This window comes from Pelophylax lessonae, assembly GCF_965119305.1.
Source record: "Pelophylax lessonae genome assembly, chromosome: 5".
NCBI lineage: Eukaryota > Metazoa > Chordata > Amphibia > Anura > Ranidae > Pelophylax > Pelophylax lessonae.
Window position 1 is genome coordinate 124,923,637 of NC_138772.1, and position 24,727 is coordinate 124,948,363.

At 41.1% G+C, this 24,727-nt stretch overlaps 1 protein-coding gene across 1 annotated transcript in view; it reads right to left on the reverse strand.

The window, feature by feature from the left end:
• Nucleotides 1-24,727, reverse strand: part of LOC309556060 (histone deacetylase 9-like) — an 861,320-nt gene that overhangs the window by 113,386 nt on the left and 723,207 nt on the right. The window contains exons 12-13 of the mRNA XM_082258372.1: nucleotides 6,521-6,725; nucleotides 1,824-2,041 (exon numbers count right to left, since the gene is read on the reverse strand). Of these exons, the coding sequence (XP_082114498.1) occupies nucleotides 1,824-2,041; nucleotides 6,521-6,725 (423 nt within the window). The remainder of the gene's footprint in view (nucleotides 1-1,823; nucleotides 2,042-6,520; nucleotides 6,726-24,727) is intronic.

Consider the following 24,727-nt stretch of genomic DNA (forward strand, 5'->3'; position numbering starts at 1 on the left):
ACATGCTGCATTCATTTATTCAGCTGAAGTATTTCAATAGTATTAACTATGTAACTATAAGTTCAAGTAAAAAAAAAAAAGTCATGCTCATTTGTTTGTTTACAAGGACATGCAATTTAAGGATTATCTACAGAGAAATGATAAATAATAATAAAAATTGTAACCAGCAAGTGCATTTAAAATTGATATATGTATGCCAGTATGAAAAAAACATAGCTACAAGTATCTGTACACATAAATAAATCAAATAAATATAATTTTGTGCTGAATGATGTACTGGATGTTGGAAACTATCTGTTCAGTGATAGATAAATTCTATTTCTCCATAGAAAGTAGACCAATCTTTCATTGTTTTTATGTTGGTTCTCATCGCCGCATCAGGCAGGGGGATGTTTCAAGAAGAATGCTACCTAATTGGGCTGATTTACTAAAGCTAACTTTTCATGTAAATCACGTGAATATTCACTCCAATTGCCCATCATGTGAAAAGCTAATTCCTGCTCACTTTGAATGCCCAATCATGATTGGATAACTGAAGTCTATATTTACATATTCATGCATCTTACTGTTTGAACATCCTCAGCTCCTTTAGTACAGTAAATCACCTTTCTCATCCTAATTACTAGTGATAAGAAATAGGTCCAATCTGACATAGAAGATAAGGCTGGGGAAAGGATGGCCCAAATTTTTATCAAATTCATACCAAATTAATTGGAGGCCCTGCAAGCACCATCACTCCATAAAAGTCAATTTAAAAATTGACCAAGTGGAAAATTATCATGCAAAAAGTCACTGCACCCTACCAGATGCAGTCAATATTCAGCAGTGCCACTAAATCTAGGCAGACGCAAATGCCGTGGTTGCCGAATACAATAGTTGGCATCCCTGCCTTTTAGGGGCATAGTTGGGGGAACTGATGTTCTCTGCCTCAGCCCACAGGCTAATCTAGAGAAAATCGATCTTATATTGCCAAACCTGAAACTGTTCCTCAGTGCACAACATGGGTTAAAGGGAATATGAAAGGGGATATGATGGCTGCCACTGCCAACCTCTCCTTTAATTTGCCTTTTCCTGTGCCGGGTCAGTGACTCAGAAATATTGAAGCCATTGGATTAGAATGACAGCCAAGCTTCATTTTCAGAAGGAAGTCAGCAATTCCAGCCTCAGCATTTCTCGCAGTAAGGGGTATCCTTTGATTTATTAAAACCATAGTATGGCAGTAGAAATGTTTCAAAAGACTACATAAACAGACATTTAAGTAAAAATGTTATATGTAAACCAAAAACCCCTCATATACCATATACAAAATATAAAAATGATGTACAACAAAGCAGCACATAATTGTAATGTCCTATACTAATTACTGGGAGCAAGTTGTACTGCGTATTTACCACTTGATCAGGTTTTATCAGCCATTGATAATTTGAGTAGATACCCGAATAACTACGTATTGACTTAATTTAATGTTAGTATGAACTGACCACTAAGCCTACTAAGGGCAAATACAGGTTCATTTAGTAATGATGTATGTATTTGTGCAGTGTACTGCTATAAGCAATATTTTAGTACAGTATGTCAGTTGGATGAGTTGAGTTGATATTGTCCAGACTCTATTAAATACAGTAGCAAAATTCAGAAGGTTTTGTACAGAGGTGGAAATGTCTGCATTAGCACTGGTAAATATTAGTAGTTATTTTGTACGCAGGTACATGTTTGTTAGGTATATTAGTCCATTAAGAGCCACAGTAACAGGTATAAAGTGCACTGCATTACGAGGGATTCTTAGCATGCACATAAAGGTATGTGTGTTAAAGTGGGCTCACTTTGTTCATTTGGATTTGTTGCTGATATTGTTTCTGCTTCTCCAAAAACTGCTGGTGCTGCTGCTGAATGACAAGCTGGGCCAAAGTGCTGTGAGGCAGCGGAGCCGATTGTGTTCTGTGCAGGGGCCGGTGCCGAGGCAGTTTGTGAGCCACCCTGCCCGCTGGAGAAACTCGCTCTTTTGCTGTAAGTGGAGACTGATGAAGAATTGCAGCACCACCTAAAATAAAATTAAAAACTACAATTTAATAAAGGGAAGCAATCAATAAACACATTTCAAGATGCAAATTAAAAAAGGTCCAGGTTTTGTCCCCCAAAAATGTTATTTTACATACCATATACAGTACATATCACATGTGATTAGATTAGATTAGATTATACAGGATTATATTAGATGTGGTACACAGGTAGAACAGTGTGGTCCCAAATATTTGCAGTCATAGAGGCAATGCAATAAAAGTGGCCTACATTTGTATTAAACCCAAAAACTAGATTAATGATTTGCAGTTTACAAACCCTTAGATGTTAGGTCTGCAATAGTTTTCTCTTTTAGGCTTTTTTTCCCCCTAATTTTTCCAGTGATCTGCCCAGTATGTCTTATATTTTTCATATTCCTTTAACAGGTCAAACTGTTCGGACAAAGCGGAAGTTAGAGGGTTAAGACAAACCACTTAACCTTTTGGTACTGAGCGCATGCAAATTTACAGCCTCTCGACGGCCAGGCCTTAGCGTTGCTCAAGGCAGCCCTGATCCTCCGCCTCTCGGGTCCCCCACAAGCACTCTGGGCTCCACCTCTTTGGCAAGTGCTCTTAAAGGAAGCTGCTTCCTATGGGGGCACTCATATTGTCTGTGTCCAGTGACAAAGACAGGGCGGCTCAGCCCCGCCCCCCCCCCTTGTCACAGAATATATTTGAAAGCAACGGGAGCCAATGGCTCATACTGCTATCAATCTGTATAGTGAGAAGGGACAGAGCCAGAAGGGACAGAGCCAGGAGGGACAGAGCCAGGAGAGCGGATGCTCCCATGCACAGTGCTAGAACAGGATCGGACCCAGGTAAGAATAAGGTGGGTGAGGAGGGACACATGCAACACTGAAGATTTTTTACCTTAATGCATACATTGCATTAAGGTAGCAAACCCTTAGGCTTTACAACCACTTTAAAGAGGAGCTCCACCCATTTTTGAGTTTATCAAAAGTCAGCAGCTACAAAAAGTGTAGCTGCTGACTTTTAATAAACACACACTTACATGTCCCAGCGATGCGACTGGCAGGAGCCTCTGTTCTCTTCCTCTTCTCCTCGACATCACTAGTGTGTGCTTTCGGCTGTGACAGCTTACGGCTTCACAGCCAGGTGTGTACTGCGAATGCGTGAGTCGCGCTGCGCGTCCTGAATGGACAGGCAATCTTCTGGGACCTGTGACGTGTTCCAGAAGATTGCAGGGAGGGAGGGGGAGAGGAGTACTTGAACTCGAGCCGCCTAGGCAGTCCGAGCAGAAGTGGGAGCAGGTACCTGTGAAATCTAGGTACCTGCTCCCCGCCCCCCAAAAAAATAACATGCCAAATGTGGCATGTCAGGGGGTCAGGAGCACTTAAAGCGGAAGTTCCAATTTTGGGTGGAACTCTGCTTTAATACTGACAGGGGTGCTTACAATGGTAATTTTCTATTCATTTATGTAAAAACTTTTATCCCAAAAGGAAAAAACTCTTGCTGTAACTTCTTTAAATGTGTTAGCTAGAGTTCAGAGTCAACTTGTTTGTCAAATCCATATAAATTTGCTAGTCTAACACTATCTTTGCCAACTAGCAATGCTGCTGTCCAACGGTGTCTTTGTTGTTCCTCCATCTAGAGTGGAGACACCCTAGGACAGGGGTGTCCAAACTACAGCCCTACAGCTGTTGCAGAGCTACACATCCCATGAGGCATTGTAAATCTCTGATATTCACAGACATAACTAGCCATGATGGGAATTGTAGTTCGTGAACAGCTGGAGGGCCATAGTTTGGACACCCCTGCCCTAGGACAAGTGTCACTGGCTTAATCACCAGGTGAAAATGAAGGTTAAAAATAAAATAAAACTAATGCAGCCACCACATCTAAAGGAGAGTGTAAGAAAATAAAAAATATATACATACTCACCTAAATGGCTACAGCATCGGTCCAATGCTAAAGCTGCCCCCTGCCAACTCTAAGCCCAGTAAAAATGCATAGATTTCTCAGTTCTTGGTCTTCCTGAGCAGAGAGTGGTGACTGTTATTCACCACTCTCTGCGCTCACTGGGCAACAGGCTGTGGAGGGGGCAGGAACAGCTGGCTCAGGCTCTTAGCGGGTTTCTTGCAGAGCCTGGACCAACTCTGTGATTTCAGCCAATAGTGGGCTTTAGTCCAGTTGAGTACAGAAATAAATGCACTTCTGTGACCTAGAAGACCCAGAAGATAAGTAGGGACAAAAAAGCTTTGGCCATACTTCTAATTTAAGAGCTGGTAAACTGCAATATATTAAATTTTTTTAATACAGCAAGTCCCCTACATGTGAACCTTCGAGTTACGAACTTTAAAAGATTCAAACGTGTTTGCTCAATTTTTCTGTTTAACCCAGCGATCACCCCCCACCAGAACACACTGCCTTTGTCTGTAAGCACTGATCTTTGTTGGACTTATGAACAAGTTAGACTTACAAACGAGCTCTCGGAACGGAACTCTCTTGTAAGTAGGGACCTTACTGTATAGCTTTAAGCTCTATGTAACTGAAATCCTCTTCTGGGCAACAGAAATTTATACAATGAAATAAAATATACATTTATAATATATTATAATAATGTATATTATATTATATTATATTTTGAATATGTTTATATTCTACAGAAGTGTTTCTTAGCTTTAACCCAAAGTCATACTTCTAACAGGTTCAAAAGTTTAGTGACTGAAGCATTGAAGCAAAGAATAAAAACAAGATATCTATGTCAAGTTCCATATTTGTATCCTGACAGATTCCCTTTAAGCTCATCACACATTACCAGACATTAGGAGGTGTCGAAACACATTTACAGGCTAGCATGTGTAAACTGACATCTTTTAATATGACAGGACAATGTGAGAACCAAAGTGGTCTCTGAACAGATCTGCTATAAACATGTGACCCACACCGTGAACCTAACATAATAGAAAGGACACATTTAATATGGAAGCTGGCAGGAACTCCATGACGCAGCATCTCTCTCACACAGTCACTGTCCTATTCATTCAAGGCATTTTGCTCAATCATTTTGGAGCGGTAATGATAAAACTAAGAAAGTACATAATTGCACACTAGGATTAAAATACTTAAGATAAAGAACCTTTCTTTCAGGAACAGCTTAAGTGTTTCAAAAACAGTTTACTATACTTGGTAATAAATTATGAGAACCGAGGAAGACTGCTTACAGTAGAATCATCGGATGTGGTTTACCAAAAAGAGTCTCACAATGTTTAGGATTTCCTCCCTTGGTTTTCCAAGACTAGTTGCAACTGAAGCTAAAGTAAAAGCTTTTTTTAGCTTTGAATTTATTTTATTTTTCATATTAAAATTGTTCCAATATTAGGCAGTGCTTTGCAGAGTGTATAGTCTCAGGATATAAAAGTCCTTGCCTCTGGGAGAACTTACAAAGAACATACCCTAGAGTCAAGCTTATCAAAAGCCAGTTAAGCTGGCCATTAATGGTTCGTTTTTTTTCATTCAGCCAATGGGAACAGATTCCTTCATCCACACAAACCTATGTCCCCGCTGGGACACTGTATTCTAACAGCTTCCATGAATGAAACACAATCTAAAAATGGTTTGATTGATGGGTTCAACCCCTCGATTCATAGATTCTGTTTCATTCATAGAAACTGTAATATGGCTTCTATGAATAGAGCAGATGGGTGGAGGAAGATTCTGGCAAAAGGAGGACACAGCAGCACAAGGGACACATCTCACTGAAGACAAGTAATGTCCCTTGTGCTGATATATATATATTTTTTAAAGCAAGACTTAGTATTAAAAGCTGGTCATGACAGTTCGAATCTTGGCACAAATAGCACAGACCGGCTGAGATTTGAAGGATGTATGGGCAGGCTGAATGTACCCAAGTTGATCAACTGATTGATCAACTTGGGTACAACCAGCCTGTCAGATTCTACATGCAATTATTGCTAGCAGATATTATAGCTGCTAACAGTAATCACTGTGTTCTCCTGGCGGGGATGGCTTCCCCTGCCCTCCCGCATGATCCATGAAAGGGCTTCCATCATCAATTCTGAATGTGTTGATGGGGGAATCAAGCAATTTTCTTTCCTGCAACAAAAAAATAGCTCCGTCTATGGCCGGCTTAAGTCACTGACAAAGAACAACTGTGCAGATAAGAACTCTGTTATTTTCCTGATCTGCATTATTCCAGGTCAATGACTTAAAAAGTACTGCTGTCAGAGGACCCACATAACTTGCATTTGCAGGGACAGACAGCCATGGCTGCACCCAAAAAATGTTTACAGTGGGTTCATTTAAAGGGACCTAAAATCACAGACTGCCTTGACAATCTTTTTTATTACACGGTACAGTATGAGGTGCTATGAGGGTCTGTAGGTTGCACTGTTCACATGGTTGCATTGATGGTTACATTGATTGCATAAAGAAGAAACATCTTTAACATTTTTAGAATCGTTTGATGAATCTTGGATTACCTGTAGCTAAAATCTTTTGTTGTCGCAACTGTTCTTTTAGCAGTAAGTGCTGCAGTAAGGCCTGGTGGCTGCTGTTGGTCTTGCCCTCCAGGGATGCATGAGCTGAAGAAACAGGCAGGGCCCCTCCATACGATCCAGGCAATGACACCCCCTGCCTGGGTGCCTGAGGCTCGTACTTTTGTTTCTCTTTTAATGAAGATGAGGCCTGTAATAGAAATCAGAAACAAAGATTTTAATCCTGTTACATGCATATTATTGAACAGCTCCTTACAATCAATGTAATACACATCAAAGCTTACAAAGTATTTTCCTTACATATCCAAGCAGCAGAGATGGTACTGATGGAAGATCTATCAATAGACATTCATCTCTTCCACTTTTAGTACCATAGAAGAAACAATTTAAAAAAAAAAAAAAAAGCATACTTATAATAAACCCACAATAACAAACCTGTAAAAAAATGAGGGTAAGTCAAAGAAAACCAATTTCCATAAATTTGCCATGATCTCTAGATTAAGGAAATGGTTCTAATTGAATAGCTTCTAAAGAAAGGGATATAGCGGGGACAGTCACAGCTAGAACCATTTTTGACAGCCAATATTACTGAAATAACAGTCTAAAAAAATGCTTTGTGGTAGATAAATAAAAATGATGAAGCAAGTCAGTAATTAAGGCATTTATTCACTAAAAAATGGAATTCAACCTTATTATGTTGATTTTTCTGGGAAATATAGTTTCTATATTGCTATTTTATAAATATAACCACTATGACCATTCTGGGGTTGGTTATATAATAATTCATAAATTGCAGCTATTCTAATGAACAAACATATTTTGTAGTGGGGTATTAATGGAGATCAATAATTTCTATATGAATCTCCATAAACAGTATATGAGTGTTAATCTCCCCTTTGCCTGAAAGCTGAACTGTGAAAAGACAAAAAATACCTGCTGCTGTTTATAATTTTAATGTTGGGGGTAGTCAGTTCCTTTTATGATAGCAGATAGTTAATTGTCCATCAATGCCTGCCATTGCTGTTCATGGCTCGGTGAGTTTGCTACGAACCTCCTTGCACCCCATGTAACAATTGCCAAGCCTGCTTTGGCCCTCAGGAATTCTGGGATGGGCACAGTAGGCATGCATGTTCTCTTCTAAATAGAGAAATAGAGATACAATTGGCATGCTTTGAGAGGTGGACAAGGGGGGGAATTTAAATTAAATTACTACATTATGTGCTGAAAGCTGGTCCTATGGCTTTATAATATCCCCACCGCTTTCATTGTCCTTCAGTACTTTCAGTCTAGTAATCCTAACCACTTGCTGACCAGCCGCCGTACTTCTACAGGCTCTGTCCCGCAAAACGACCTACCTGTACATCGTTTCACGGGACAGCTGGTGAGGGTGCGCATACACCAACAGAGGAACGCACATGCACCGATTGGCCACAGGTAGAGCCAATCAGCGGGTTCGGTGGCCGCGATGTCTGCCGGGCACCCGCAATCGCTCCCCATGGAGAAAGAACAGCAGTCTGCCAATGTAAGCACGGCAGACCGCTGTTCTTTTTAGTAATGAACACAGGGATCCTGTGTTCCTCCTATTTAGGAACACAGGTCTTTGTGTTCATCCAGCAAGCCCATCCCCCACACAGTTAGAAAGCACACCCTAGGGACAGATTTAACCCTTTGATCGCCCCTGGTGTTAACCCCTTCCCTGCCAGTGTCGTTAGTACAGTAACAGTTACATTTTTTAGCACTGATTACTGTAGTAATGTCACTGGTCCCCCCCAAAAGTTACAAAATTGTCAGTTAGGTGTCCAATCTTTCTGCCGCAATGTCGCAATCCCGCTAAAAATCACTAATCGCGCCATTACTAGTAAAAAAAAAAGAAATAAAAAAAAAATGACGTAAATCTTTCCCCTAGTTTGTAGACGAGATAACCTTTGCGCAAACCAATCAATATACACTTATTGGGATTTTTTACCAAAAATATGTAGCGGAATACATATTGGTCTAAAACAGGGGTCTTCAAACTATGGCCCTCCAGTTGTTCAGGAACTACATATCCCATCATGCCTAGTCATGTCTGTAAATGTCAGAGTTTTACAATGCCTCATGGGATATGTAGTTCCGCAACAGCTGGAGGGCCGTAGTTTGAAGATCCCTGGAGGAAGAAAGTTGATTTTTAAATATATTAAAAATATTAAATATTAAAAATATTTTTATTTTTTATTGGGAATGTTTTATAGCAGAAAGTAAAAAAATATTGTTTTGTTTTTTTTTCAGAATTGTCGCTCTTTTGTTGTTTATAGCGGAAAAAATAAAAATCGCACAGGTGATCAAACACCACCAAAAGGAAGCTCTATTTGTGGGAAAAAAGGGCATTATTTTATTTGGGTACATGGTCACACGACCACGCAATTGTCTGTTAAAATAACGCAGTGCTGTATTGCAAAAAATGGCCTGGTCATTAAGGTGGTAAAACCTTCTGGTCCAGAAGTGGTTAATACTAGTAGATTCCCTCTCTGATATAGAATATAAAACAAAAAAAAGTGTGTCTTTGTTTGGGGAGTAATTAGATCTGGTTCTCATCAGCCATTAATAGCTGTCACCAGGGGTGAGGTGGTGACAATAAACAGATATTCTCTTACTTTAACTCCCTTTATTAGATGACTCATACCTGAGTGATAATAAATCAGAATATAGACACACAGAAAGAGACAACCTTCTCATTTCTAACATTGATACCAGAAGGAACTGTGAGAAATTGAATATAATTATTGTAACTGCTTTAATTGTATTTCTGTTTGCATGTTAAAAAGAGAAATCTGCTCATTTTAAACTGTTACATTATACAACACCAAGACAATTTCAGGAACACTACACTTTTTATTTAGGTTTAAAGTAGAAAAATTGGCAACATTTTTTTTTTCATTTTGCTTAGCAGGAGAGGACTATAACCCCTGTCCAGTTTTATTTTTTTCGCAATCCGAGTCCCATTGCAGAGATTTCCCTTTACTTCCTGTCCCATAATCAAAACAGGAAGTGAGAGGAAATTCCTGCAAATTAGGAAATTCCTTTGGGACCACGAAGCCACCAGAACTAGTGTCCCCATTGGAAGATTTCCCCGCTATTACTTTTGTGGGGACAATGCAAAATTTGTGGTTTTCCTTTACTTTCACTTTCAATGATGATGGTAAACAGGACAAATAGAGAGGGTGAATCTCTTTAACGGGGGCACAGACAACAACAAAAAACTGACAGCTGTTCTTATCCATCTCCACTCTATCAAAAACGAAAAAAAAAAAATGTTTGCCTTTAACCACTTGCCGACCGCCCGCCGCAGATATACTGCTGCAGGCTGGCTCAGCTGCGTGAACCGCCGTACCTGTACGGCGATTCGCGGAAACGCTCCCGGGGGCGAGCGCGTGCACCAGGCGGCACACGCCTTCCCCTACTAGGCAGCGGGGATGCGGATCCAGAGGGCAAGCAGCCACGATTGCTGCCAGGCACCCGCGATCGCTCCCCACTGAGAGAGAACGGTGGTCTGCTGTTGTAAACACACCTGACCGTTGTTCTCTCTGAAATGAACACAGAGAGCCTGTGATCCTCCTATTTAGGATCACAGGTCTCTGCATTGATTCTACAAGTCCCTCCTCTAGGCTCACACTTAACCCTTTGATCACCCCTGGGTTAACCCCTTCCCTGTCAGTGTCATTATTTCATTAACAGAGCATATTTTTAACGCTGATTACTGTAGTAATGTCACTGGTCCCCCCAAAAGTGTCAAAAATGTCAGTTAGGGGTCCGATTCCCCATGCTGTTGGGGCCCCCCTGTGTGCCCGGGCCCACTACAGGAGGACTGGTGGTCCCCCCTTATCAGCGGCCCTGTCCCTCATTAGGGTTTGATCTATAAATTTGTACATAAAATGCACTTTTTATCTTTCAAAAAGTATTTCCCAGTGCTAAACCTTTCAACTAATTTCTAAACTGCTGCATTTGTAAATTTCAAAAGTCAGTGTAATGGAATAGTGGAAAAAAAAATACTCATGGGTAACTAATCATTTTTTTGGCATAATTCTCCTTTAACCGCTTGCCGACTGCTCACAGTATATTTACTGCGGCAGTCAGCCCCTCACAGGCAGAGCGACGTAGGTCTATGTCGCTAGCCTGTGAGGCTCTGGGGAGCGAGCGCGCGCCCGCGGAGGCGCGCTCCCACGCGGTCATGGACCCCCCGGCGCGTGTGTGACCGGCGGTAAAAAATTTTGATTTTTACAATTTTTTGGGGGGGAATTTCATATAAAAAAATTTGAAAAATATTGTTATTTTTGCAAAATTGACGCTCTTTTTTTGTTTATAGCGCATGATCAAAAAATCGCACAGGTGATCAAATACCACCAAAAGAAAGCTCTGTTTGTGGGAAAAAAAGGACTTTAAATTAGTTTAGGTACAGCGTCGCATGACCGCGCAATTGTCCATTAAAGTCACGCAGTGCCGAATCGCAAAATACCCCCTGGTCGTTTAGCAGCCAAATCCTCCGGGGCTTAAGTGGTTAAGGGGCCATGGCAGGGGGTGTGTCCAATGCCTACATACTTTTGCTAATAGGTGTCCTTTATTCCCATCTCAGAAAGTTGGGAGGTATGCTCTGACAGTCCCTGCAGTAAAACCATCCCTACGGCCTTATGCACCACAGGGCATAGTTGTGAAGATAATGGCATATTTAACAGACCAATAGGGGAATTTTGTTTTATAATAAAGTAAGGGAAAAAAATCATTTTTAGAGAACTCATGCACTTTAGGCTCAGAAAAACACACTAAAATACATTGTACATATTTTAGCTGCTTTACAATATTATAGTGTGGCTCCTGCACTATATGGCAGTCTAAAAGGAACATTACACTCACCAGCCACTTTATTGGGTACACCTGTTCAATTGCTTGGTAAAATAAATTGCTAATCAGCGAATCACCTGGCAGCAACACAATATATTTAGGCATCTCAACGTGGTGAAGACAACTTGCTGAAGTTAAAACCAAGCATCAGAATGAGGGAGAAAAGGGATTTAAGTGACTTTGATCATGGCATGGTTGTTGGTGCCAGACGGGCTGGTCTGAGTATTTCAAAAACCGCTGATCTACCGGGATTTGCACACACAACCATCTCTAGGGTTTACAGAGAATGGTCCGAAAAAGAGAAAATATCCATTGAAGGGAAGTAGTGTGGACGAAAATGCCTTGTTAACCAATAAAAAATATTGTTGTTTTTGCAAAATTTACGCTCTTTTTTTGTTTATAGCGCAAAAAGTAAAAATCGCACAGGTGATCAAATACCACCAAAAGAAAGCTCTGTTTGTGGGAAAAAAAGGACGTCAAATTCGTTTAGGTGCAGCGTTGCACGACCGCGCAATTGTCCGTTAAATTCACACAGTAAAAAATCGCAAAAAACCCCCTGGTCAGGAAGGGGGTAAAATCTTCTGGGGCTTAAGTGGTTAATATTATAGAAAGGCAACAGTAACTTAAATAACCACTCGTTAGAACCAAAGAATGCAAAACACATGGAACCTTGAAGCAGATGGGCTACAGCAACAGAAAATCACTCCTGTCTTCTAAGAACAGAAAACTGAGGCTACAATTTGGACAGGCTCATCAAAATTGGACAATAGAAGATTGAAAAAAACATTGCTTGGTCAGATGGTAGGGTCAGAATTTGCCATATACAACATAAAAGCATGGATCCAATCTGCCTTGTATCAATGGTTCAAGCTAGTGGTGGTGGAGGTGTAATGGTGTGGGGGATATTTTCTTGGCACACTTTGGGCCCCTTACTACCAACTGAGCATTGTTTAAATGTCACGGCCTGAGTATTGTTGCTGACCATGTCCATCCCTTTATGACTACAGCGCACCCATCTTCTGATGGCTCCATCCAGCAGGATAATGCACCATGTCACAAAGCTCCAATCATCTCACCACTGTTTCTTGAATATGACAATGAGGTCACTGCACTCCAATGGCCTCCACAATCACCAGATCTCAATCCAATAGAGCACCTTTGGGATGTGGTGGAATGGGAGATTTACATCATGGATGTGCAGCCGACAAATCTGCAGCAACTGCGTGATGCTATCATGTCACTATGGACCAAAATCTGTGAGGAATGTTTCCAACACCTTGTTGAATCAATGCCACAAAGAATTAAGGCAGTTCTGAAGGCAAAAGGGGGTCCAACCCTGTACTAGTAAGGTGTACCTAATAAAGTGTCCGGTGAGTGTATACTATCTACTATCTACGTTTTAGTGTTTTATTCCTCTATTCCGGGAGATAAATTGCATCTCCACACAGACAGATGAGTCTTACTTTTATCAAAGAACAAGTTTGCCTAAAATTGGGTAAGTCTGGAAACTTTTGTCTATCATCAACAATAAATAGCCCAGCAATAAAACAAAAATGTCTTCTCCAAAAATACAGCAATCACTGCTACTCCAGGAACAGAAAAGTCCATCAGCAGTTTTCATTCAGTGTGCACACAATATTGCACAAAGTTGTTTAGTGATTTCTCACCACATTCCACATGAAAAGGTTTCTATGGGGTTTTTCTACAGTAAATTGACCAAAAATGCTAATGCGGCATGATCCATAAATGCTTCTATTATTACACACTGTCATTCTTCTAAGATAAAAAGCATCAAAGGAGACCGAAAAAGACAGCAGCTAACAGATGTCATGAGAAATATGACACTGATTATTGAATATTACTACACACGCATTACTGGGATAAATATTGGATTGTTCATTGAAAAGCGGTAATAGTTCAGCCTCCATTATTCTTTCTGAATACGTTCCATAAACAGCATCCTTTACATTACACACTGAATTTCCATTATTGGGTACAGTTAGTATTTAGTGATTCCACATTGGAATATATTTCTATGCCTTCTTTCCAACTCTGTAGCTTCTGGTATTATTAACATATTTTTTTTTTATTGCAGGTAAATGGAAGGACAGTCAAAAATGATAGCCAACCTTCAAAGTTAGTTTTCAATAGGGAGAGGAAGGGAAATCACTTCTGTCAGATTTTAAATAATTTCTGCGTCCCGTTAAGGAGATATTTGCGTCAGATTTTAAAGCTTGAGTCCACATTGAGGAAATTCATCACAAGGTGCAATAATACATTTGACATGAACTGTTCTGCACTAGGTATGAGCTCAGTGTTCAGTCCAAACATACAATTGGATCAAACACTGGCTGTCTTTTAACTGAACGCCAAATGTTTAGGGTGTTCGGCATGGACAAACATGACAGCTTGCCAATGGTTGCTAAGGAAGCAGTGAGTGCTTGCATCCACTGTATTCTTACCAACCACTGATCACCTAGCCTATTTACTTACATAGGCAGGAATCCCTGGCCAAAGTTTGGTAGTAACATTGCCCAAATATGGCCATTGCAATATTTGGGCATTGACCTTACCAATATCTCTGCCCCTACCCTTATATCGCTGATGATAGCTCCAGGAGCTGTCATTTGGTTACTGGTACCATCAGGATCGGTTGTCTGTGCCGAGCAGAGATGTATAGTAACTAAGTAGAACTACTTCACTACTGTACTTAAAGAGGAGTTCCACCCTGGGAATACTTTTTTTAATAAAAATACCCCCGGGACAGTCAGGGCTAGTACATTCCACAATGGCTAGCCTCTGATCTGTCCCGGGTTGCACTTACCTTTTAGGAGAAATACTTGCCTTGAAAATGTATTGTCCAGCGCTGCCATCACAGGTGTGGGCAGCTTGAAGCCAGCGCGATCCTCTTCTGCGTCCTCTTCCGTCTTCTTCGGTCCCACGATGCACTGCACCGGCCCCGCCGTCACTTCCGGTGCGCACGCGTCAACCCTCCACAGCTTCTGGGCATGCCCAGAAGCTGTTTAGAAGGGAATGACGCGCGCGCCCCGGAACTGACGTCGGGGCCGGTGCAGGTGCAATGATTCCTGGGAGCGATGACGTTCAGCTCCCAGGAATCATTGCAAAGCCAGGAAGTGACAATGGGCCGTGGCCGCCGAGGGGAGGAAGAAGGAAGTAAGGTAAGTATATTTTCTTCTATACGAGGAAAGTAAAAAAAAAAATGCGATTATCCATTTGTTTTTCAGGTGACCCGGAGCGAGAAGATGAAGGTAAGTATAAATTTAGGGTGGAACTCCACTTTAAGTACCGAAAGGCGGTATCTGTACTTTCCTAGAGTAGAATTTTTTTCTCCTACTTCCACTTTTACTTCACTACATTTTTTCGATGATTTCAATACTTCTACTCCGATATTTTTTTTTGTGCTGCATAGTTACTAGTTACTATTATAAAAATTACCACTGCCAGAACAGTAGATGGCAGGTTTCATGAAGCTCAAAACATGTGTATTATCAGCGCATACGAAAATAAATGCTACTGTATGTATAAATAAAAGCTGCATTTGAAATAATAAAAAACAATATGATGTTCAAACTTTTGACTTCTTTCTTTAATAACTACATAACACAGTACTTGTACTTTTACTTTCATTACTTGAGTAGCAATTTTTTTTTCAAAACGACTGGTGCTTTTACTTTCAGTACTTGAGTAGCAAAATGTTTAAAAAAACTACTTGCAATACTTAAGTACAAAAAATGTTGAATACTTTAGTACTTCTACTCAAGTCACTTTTTGTTCGAGCACTTGTACTTTTACTCAAGTATGGGTTTCGAGTACTTTATACAACTCTGGTGCCGAGTCTTCGCAATTTTTTTTTCAGCAAGTCGGCCAGTGGTGGGTACCATGATTGATGGATTTACAACAAGGGGCATTTTTGGGATTTTTATTTTTTTAATCAAGGACTTGTCAAACATTTTGGTGTCTTTATTTGTAGGTCACATCTTTTTTGTGAATTGGGGGGTATCTTATTATTAAAGGGGGCTTCCTGGTTCCAATAAGCTTCTTGCCCATGGACCCTCACAACCTCTGGGCCAAGGTTGTGGGGAAGAGGCTCTTGTCCTCATCAGTTGTCCAACTGGCTTGAATTGAGGGACTGGTATGGGTTTTTAGGGGCGTCTCACACTTTTTTTTTTTTCGTGTGGTGATTTCCCCTTACAAAATGGATTTCCTGGGGCACATAAGACTCCAAGAGTCTAGTATGAATTATGAGAAAGAGTTACTATAACTGCTAGCAAACGCTAGTTTTCTTGTTTTATTTTCTTTCCTTTTTTTAATGATTTCATAATCACCCAGGACAGTTCTGAAGAACATGTGGCCATAATTATAGTTTAGAAGAAGAAGCACATCCAATATAAAAGCAAGATATTAGCTATCGTTCTCAGCTAGTCTCCAAGGAGACTCTCATTAAAGCAGAGTTCCCCCTATATGACAACATAGCTGCAATAATAGATGACCACACCCCCATTCATGTTCATATCCTTTTCATTTTTTACCTTTTTGGAGTCCAAAGGCTGCACTTCCATCCAACCTCGCAGCGGTATGTCATTTCTGCTTTTCCATTGGCTCCTAAGATAGCTGTGTCATCACTCCCAGGAGTTAATGGGCAGCCACCCCACCCCCACCCCACTGCTAGCATTGCGTTATTGCACAACCAGAACCTACACAATGCTAGGAGGAAATAGGCGCCATTTTTAATTTGGGAATCCAGTCTTTTGTCTGTATTGGTAGTGGGTGGTAGTGAAGGTATTGGTAGCACCAGCGGTGGTGGCAGTGGCAGGAACAACAGGAGAAGCATTGCCAATCAGAGGTGAATTTATTGGATTGTACCGGGAAAACTAGGTTAGTGCTTGCTAGCTTGGTGACAGGGTTTTATTCTTGAGTAACAGGTTGCCATCACAACGGGGTGGGAACTTCCTCTGATAATGCCATTGCTATGGCAACCTGAACACAATCAGTGGGTCGCGCTTTGTTATTAATGCACATGCACGAGATTAGGAGGTGCATTCTGGATAGCCATCAGTGCCGAGTCCTTGAAACAAAATACCAGCGGGCTTCAGCTGCCCACAATGAACATGGAAGCACGTTCGTGGGAGACTGCAAAGTACGATGTTTAAAATACATGACACTGACAAAAGTTACAATAACTAATTATGCCAATTGCTATCGGATTGTGTGCAAACAACACAGGGCTCTTTAACTCCTTTACGACCACCCGCCGCAGATGTACTGTGGCAGGCAGCCGCTCCTGGGCGAATAACCGTACATGTACGGCGCTTGCTCTCGGGAGTCTAGGGGGAAGCCGATGCGTGTGTCAGGAGGCTCCGATTGCCTGACTGAGAGAGAGAGAGAGAAGGACAGTCGGCTGTTGTAAACACAGCTGACCGTCCTTCTCCCTGGGATGATCGCAGAGCTCATGCGATCCTGCTATATAGGATCACATGTCTCTATGGTCATCTCAGAAAGCCACCCCCCCCCCACAGTTAGAATCACTTCCCTAGGGTCACATTTAACCCCTTGATCACTTATACTGTTAACCCCTTCCCTGCCAGTGTCATTATTATAGTAACAGCACATATTTTTAGCACTGATTACTGTAGTAATGTCACTGGTACCCCCAAAAATATGTAGCAGGAAACAAATTGGCCTGAAATGTTAAAAAAATTAGATTTTTACATTTTTGGGGGGGGGGGGGGGGTGTCATATAGCAGAATGTGAAAAATATTGTTTTTTTTTTTTTCAAAATTGTCGCTCTTTTTTTGTTTATAGAACAAAAAAAAAAAATCGCACAGGTGATCAAATACCACCAAAATAAGGCTCTATTTGTGGGTAAAAAGGACGTAAGTTGTATTTGGGTACAGCGTTGCACGACCGCGCAATTGTCCGTTATAGTAACGCAGTGCCGAATTCGTAAAATAGGGTCTTTGTCAGGAAGGGGGTAAAATCTTCCGGGGCTGAAGTGGCTAAGAAGTAACTCTGCTTAACGCACATCACAGACAACCCCTTTTAAAAAATAGGTATATAATAGGAGTGTCACTCCTTGTTTTATATGATATAGTTATAAATTATTTTAATATCATTACAAATTGTATTTATAGAATTATAACTGAAAAATGATATAATTACTGTATAAAATGTGGTTGTCACACAGGCATATTCTGTAATATTCTCCAGCAAGCAGCAGAATGGGACGAGCAGTGAAGTGCTTGCGATTCTCTCTGTACAGCACATGCTGCTCTGGCTTGGCAAGGAAGGAATTCCAAGCAGCATTTTGAAGCTTGATAATTACACATCTGTGTTTTTTCCTCACACTTATCATCACTGACATCGAAAGGTTAAGTGCTGGATGTGTGGCTGAGCTTGTGATATATTTTCTGTGCTGCTGCCTTTCTTCACAAATCTGTGATTTTCACTCCCACCTCGGCCCGTCCAGGCTCTATTTCCCATAATACTTTGTATCTTATTCATTGATCACTTGTGCCCTTTTCTTCTTTGTGCCTGAAACCTTCCAAAAACTCCCTTGATGTAAAATAGATTGTTCTAAAAAAAGCCAGGTCAAGAGCATAAAAAAGAAGCCTGCAAATAAATGTAATGATGGCACTGGGTGGTTTCTATATTCAGTGTAATTGTTTCTGAGTGATTTATAAAAGGGTTTCCTTTACTTTCTATTTAAAGTGTTTGTTAGTCCAACACTTCAGATTCCTGATTTGGGCCTGCTGTACCATGTACTTGTATGATACAGTATCTGGTTCTCTTTGTATTGTTTCCTTTGTGTGAAATCTCTGGTGTCCTTGCCAGTCCCTCTACTTTCCTATAAAAAACTGACCACGCTAAGTAGGAGAGCACACCGTGGTCAGTTCTCTAGCTATGCTGGGAACTCAGATAAGAGCTGAAGATCCCAGGAGCCGCACATCAGAATAAGACCTGTTGTGTGTAGACTAGTGGCAGTCTCAGGCTGCACCGCCACTAGGCCACCCCCCCCCCCCCCATGTGTTTCACTCCACCAATGGGAGCTTACTCATGGGGACCATGCTGGGAACTCGGCCTGCTCTCCTCCAGAACAGACAAGCCCCCACTGCACAGCCATTCACTGGGAAGCTCAGTGGGTTGCTGCTTCTCCTCCCCCTATGCAGCTGAGAAAACACAGAGAATGTGATCACTTAAAAAAACAATATAAATACCTTTTTTATATCTATACAAAAATGTTTTCCCTTTCATTTCTATTTTAAACTGGCTGGGTTGTTTTACAAGGTGATTAATTATAATCTCTATAAAGTGGTTGTAAAGGCACAAGGTTTTTTCAATGCATGAAGGTTAAAAATCTTCTGTGTGCAGCAGCCCCCTAATACTTACCTGAGCCCCCTCTCGATCCAGTGATGTCCACGAGAGCCTTTTTCTCTCCAGGGACTCGCACTCCTGATTGGCTTTTGGCAGCAGCAGGAGCCATTGGCTCCCACTGCTGTCAATCACAGCCAGTGACCTAATCAGGAGACAGAGAGGATGGGGCCGAATGGACACACAGAGACGTGGGTCGGTAAAGCACCTGCTTGGGTGCTGCCAGAGTAAGCTGCTTGCTGTGGGGGTACCTGGCAGGAGGGAGGGGCCAGGAGTGCCAGCGTGGGATCTTAAAAGAGGACAATCCGAGCTGCTCTGTGCAAAACCATTACACAGAGCAGGTAAGTATAACATGTTTGATATTTAGAAAAAAAAAAATAATAAAGATTTAAAAGATCTTAAAATATAAAGCTCTAAATAAAGATCTAAAAATAAAGATAACAATTTAATATCCCTTTAGGGCCCAATTTACATTTATATGAATTGTTTGCGGGTTTCTCCGCATCCAATTCACATGACAGGAGAGTGTGACCAGCTGTCAATGGAGACAGTTCAGTCGCGGTCCACATTTAAAAAGGATCCTGTGCGTCTTGGTTACGGTTCAGTTGTGAAATTCAGGAAAAAATTCAGACCTGATTCGCACTTGAACCGATGAACAGACACGCACCGGACCCCATGCTGTGAACAGTCCCCAAAGCATATGTGAACAGAGAAGTGTTATTTTTTTTTTTTTCAACTCTTAGGCCCCTTTAACACACGGAGTCCATCAGGCGGACTCCATTTTTCTCAGCGGGTATCGATCCCCCGTTGAGCAGGCGGATGACAGCTGTGTCTCTGCGCTGTGTGCGGAGACACAGCTGTCAGGTCCCCATTCTTCTCTATGGGGGAATCGGATGCCCTATTCTTCTCTATGGGGGAATCGGATGCCCTATTCTTCTCTATGGGGGAATCGAATGAGAACGGACAGACGGATGGAAAATAGGGTTTCCGTCCGTCCGGTTTTGACGGATCAGATGTCAGTGGACATGTCTCCGCTGATATTCAATGCCCCTAGAGATGCATGGGGCGTCCGTTCAGATCTGCTAAAAAAACTGACAGGTGGATCTGAATGGACTCCCTGTGTGAGAGGGGCCTAAGGCAGCTCATAGATGTGTGTTTTTATTTTTTTTTTTTGATCAATCAGCGAGTTGGATAAAAAAAAAAAAAAAAAAAGGACTTTATTCCCCTATCCACACATATGATGTGGATGGGTGAATTTCCCCTGCTGTGCTATTGTATTCTGACAGTGGGTAGGCCGTTGAGCAGGGAAATCTGACAGGGGAGTTGTACAGAAGTCAATCGGTAGATCTACTTCTATACAACCTCCCTGCCCATACATGGATGGAAAGTCAGGTAGTCCCTGCTGAACCGGCCACATTTCAATCCATGTATTGACCGCTTCAGCCTTGCTAGTGAATGGAGACAAATTAGTACAATATATTATGCTGGTTTTCTGACCCGTTCACACTGCACCGGACAGCTGCCTCATGGTGATTTTGGTTGCGGCATCTGTCCATTCTGGCTGCAGTAAGCCGAAGGTAGGGGGGTGGTATAATACGCATTTTAGCACATCACACAGCTCCCTTTTTTATTTTTATTGTACAGACTTTATTTGAAGTCCTCATTAGTGACACTTCATGTCACTGTACAGCAGCATGGTGAGTTGCTTTGCTTCACATTGACATGTACAGTATCTCACAAAAGTGAGTACATCCCTCACATTTTTGAAAATGTTTTATTTTATCTTTTCATGTCACAACACTGAAGAAATGTCGCTTTGCTACAATGTAAAGTAGTGAGTCCAGCTTGTAAAGACATTTTCACTTAGGCCCCTTTCACACATGCTGTTCGTTTGTCCGTTTTTCATCCATCCGTTGACGGATAAAAAAACGGACATCAATGCATTTCTATGGAAAAACGGATGTAAATGGGTGATCATCCGTTTACATCAGTTTAAATCTGCATTTGTCATCATCCTTTTTTTTAAACTGATCAAAGCCCTATTTTTATTCCGTTACAAAAATGGATGTAAACTGACAAATGATTCGTTTTTCATCCGTTTTTGCATCAGTAGTGAATGTAAAATAAACGGATGAAAAACTGATGAATACTTCATCCATTTTGACATGACTGAACTGATGAAACAAACGGTCCGGGTGTGTGAAAGGGGCCGTAGGGGTGTACTCACTTTTGTTGCCAGCGGTTTAGACATTAATGGCTGTGTGTTGAGTTATTTTGAGGGGACAGCAAATTTACACTGTTATACAAACTGTACACTCACTACTTTACATTGTAGCAAAGTGTAATTTCTTCAGTGTTGTCACATGAAAAGATATAATAAAATATTTACATAAATGTGAGGGGGGGTGTACTCACTTTTGTCAGATACCGTATGACCCTGTACAGTGTGGTGCAATAAAATGCAGCATGTCTGCATTTTATCGCAGCTCACTGCACCTCGCCTCCTGGGTGTGTTGTGGTGTGAATAGGACACATGTGAAACAATTGTTTTCCGTGTCCTAGTGGTGACCTGCATTTTTCTAGTTTGAGAAGTCGCATGTCATAACATTATATGTGAACAGGGAATAGATGTACATTGAACAAGATTCGGACTCTGAAGAGGACTTGCCTCAGTGAAGGAAATAGCTTGCCTTGTTGTACCTTGGTCCTGAGTTCAATGTCCTAGAAGATTCTGTAGAACGTTTTAATGTTCTGTGTTTTACTGTAGTTTTACTGAATTTTCTGGATTTCTCTTTTCAACACAAATAAAGCTGTAGGGAAAAGGGCTTCTCCTATATTGCTGCTGATGTGAGTAAGCCAGCATTAGTTTGGGTGCCAAATCTGAACCCCACTCAGGAGTCAATAGTTAAAAGACAGTAAGAGCCATTTTCCAGGCTAATAGGCAGGGGATGGTCAAACAAATGGCCTGTGGGGCTGGGCACTGCCATGAAGAACATGTGCCAAAGCAAAAGTCATTTTCTTTCAGTTTAGCAGGAAGTAGTGGTTTTCATAGTGCTTAAAGGGCAGCAGTAAAAATGCAAAATTCCTTTAAATAACATGCATAGAGGGTGGCCTGCACTGGTCTGTGAACTGGCGCACCCGTACAATTTATACAACCTAATATAGCAAAACTGTAATTTACAAAGAAAAATAAATGCTTTTTAAATTGCTAGAAATTACAGCTGCACCACTTACTTCTGTTTAAAAAACAAAGCAGCCGGGGATTCTGTTCATCTATACCAGACCCTAATCCTAGATGAGGGTCTGGTGTAAATGTAACTGGGCCCCCACACAAAAAAACTAGCATTAAGATCCCCCTAAAAATACATAAAAGACCCTAATGCTTGATGAGGGATCCTTTGTGACATCACCGGCCATATGGTCGTGTCCATTTTTGGTCAATGACGTCATTCGTCCCTTTAAATTCCATACACTGGTGGAGCCTGTGAGTTGTCTTTTGTGGCAAGTGAGAGATGTGATCAGTTGTGTCGGTCTGTTGGTGTTTTTTTTTTTTTTCTCTTGATGAGTCTGTGGGCATTGATATTTTTTTAACATAGGGCTTGTCAAAAAGTATGTCTTTATCTACTATTTACAAGGAAGCAGGCTTTTTGCCCTGTCTTGTGTTGGGACTGTGCTGGGCACACATTGGGACGGCCAATCAGAAATCAGCTCTGTGTAACTTCTAGTAGGTAGACCAGTATAGCTGATTCCTTATTAACTGTGAAAAATGACAGTGCATCATTTCTATTGCACTTTAATATTAAGACATCCATATATATTTGAACTATTCATACTATTTATCAAAGCTTTATTTCACAAGTTTTCTTTTTATTGCCTAGATATCTGACTGGCTAATATTCCTTAAAGAGTTTCTCCTTAAAATACCAACATAATGGCCAGTCTTTTATATAGGTCGGATGTTTGGGTGTTGTGGATTGATGCACAGTGCTACGATAAGGCTGCAAAGGTGATACAAAAGGGCTATATTTAGCCGTAAGAGAATACTAAAAGGGTTTTGGCTAATGGAGAAAAAGAGATTGAAAGATTATTGGCTAAAAGAAAGCAATGTGATTGAAAGATTCCTGGCCTCAAAAATCACAAAAGAAGCAAAAGTGTGCAAAAGAAGCAGGAGGAACATGTTATGTACCGTATTATAGTGCTAAATGTATTCAAAATGTCACAATTTGACACAAGGCAGATGTTTGTTGTAAGTATTAAAAAATATGCAGAATTTGCAAAACAATGGAGTACCAAATGGTTCTTATGAAATTGGAGAACGACTGCTTCCATCAGAGAACTCAGATACTGGTGACATCTTTCATGGCATCCTACCTCTAACCCCAAAAATACTTCATTATCAAAATTTTAATAAAGAAGATGCCAAGATCAGATGATCCTACATCTTTGGTTGCCTGAAGACCCCACGCGCTGACATTTCTTGAGGAAATGAGTGATCTTTCAGGTGTCTGTACATGGCTCTCCTCCACTCAGTGGCTAGATGTTTTGCCTCAAAATGGTTGGATTAGGCCCCCATATCAGCTGTCCTGCTATTGTATTGTTTATAGGCAGACTAGATTAAAAACCTTATTAAGACAGTAAAACCTATGCTGACATTTTATTTTTGAGCTGGCCAGTTTAAGACATTGTATGGAACTTTTGCTTGTAAGCATGCTCATTGATGGTTGAAGACTAGAGATGTATAGAACTGTTCGCCGGCGAACAGTTCCCGGCGAACTTAGCATGTTCGCGTTCGCCGCTGCCGGCGAACATATGCGATGTTCGGTCCGCCCCCCATAAGACATCATTGAGGCAAACTTTGACCCTGAACTTTACAGTCAGCAGACACATTTCCAGCCAATCAGCGTACCTCCCTCCCACACCCTCCCACCTCCTATAAATAAGCAAGGGCAGCATCCATCTTAGATCATTCTGAAGCAGTGTGTGTAGTGAGAGTAGGGAGAGAGCTGCTGCTGCTGCTGCTGTTAAGCTAGGGACAGTTAGTCAGTGTTCCTGGTCTTGCAGTGTTCTTGGTCCACTACTGCTGTAATATCAGCACCCCAAAAAGCCCTTCTAAGGGCTGGTATTTGTGGGTTTTTTTTTTTTATATATATATATATATATATACCTAGCTTCCCCAAAAGCCCTTTTAAGGGCTGGTAATTGAGTTGTTTCTTCATATATATATATATCTATATCTATCTAGTGTCCCCAAAAGCCCTTTTAAGGGCTGGTAATTGAGGATTTTTTTTATTTATATATATACATATATATATATATATAGTGTCCCCAAAAGCCCTTTTAAGGGCTGGTAAGGTAATAGATTTTTTTCTTTATATATATATCTATATATATCTATTGTACACTGCAGTTGCCTGCCCGCTGTGTGTGAGAGGCCACAGACCTACCACAGACTGTACTGTGTGCACACCACACTCATTTCGGGTGGCACAGGCACAGTACCTGGCATTTTAAAAAATATTTTTTTTTTCCTCTGTCATAATTGCAGTGAGTGCTGTGTCAGGTCCACAGAGTGCACTGTACCCACTGCAGTGCACTGCCCACCACTGATATATATACGGTGGCACAGCATCTTGTTGCAATAAATTGAAAAAAAAAAATATTTTTTATTATTGCAGTTGCCTGGGCTGCCAGTTACTGTCAGGTCCACAGAGTGTACTGTGCCCACTGCAGTGCCACTGTGTGCCCACCCACCACTGATATATAAGGTGGCACAGCAGCTTGCAAAGTAAAAAAATATATATATATTTTTTAATTGCAGTTGCCTGGGTGCCAGTGACTGCTGTCAGGTCCACAGAGAGTGTACTGTGCCACTGCCCACCCACCACTGATATATAAGGTGGCACAGCAGCTTGCAAAGTAAAATAAAAT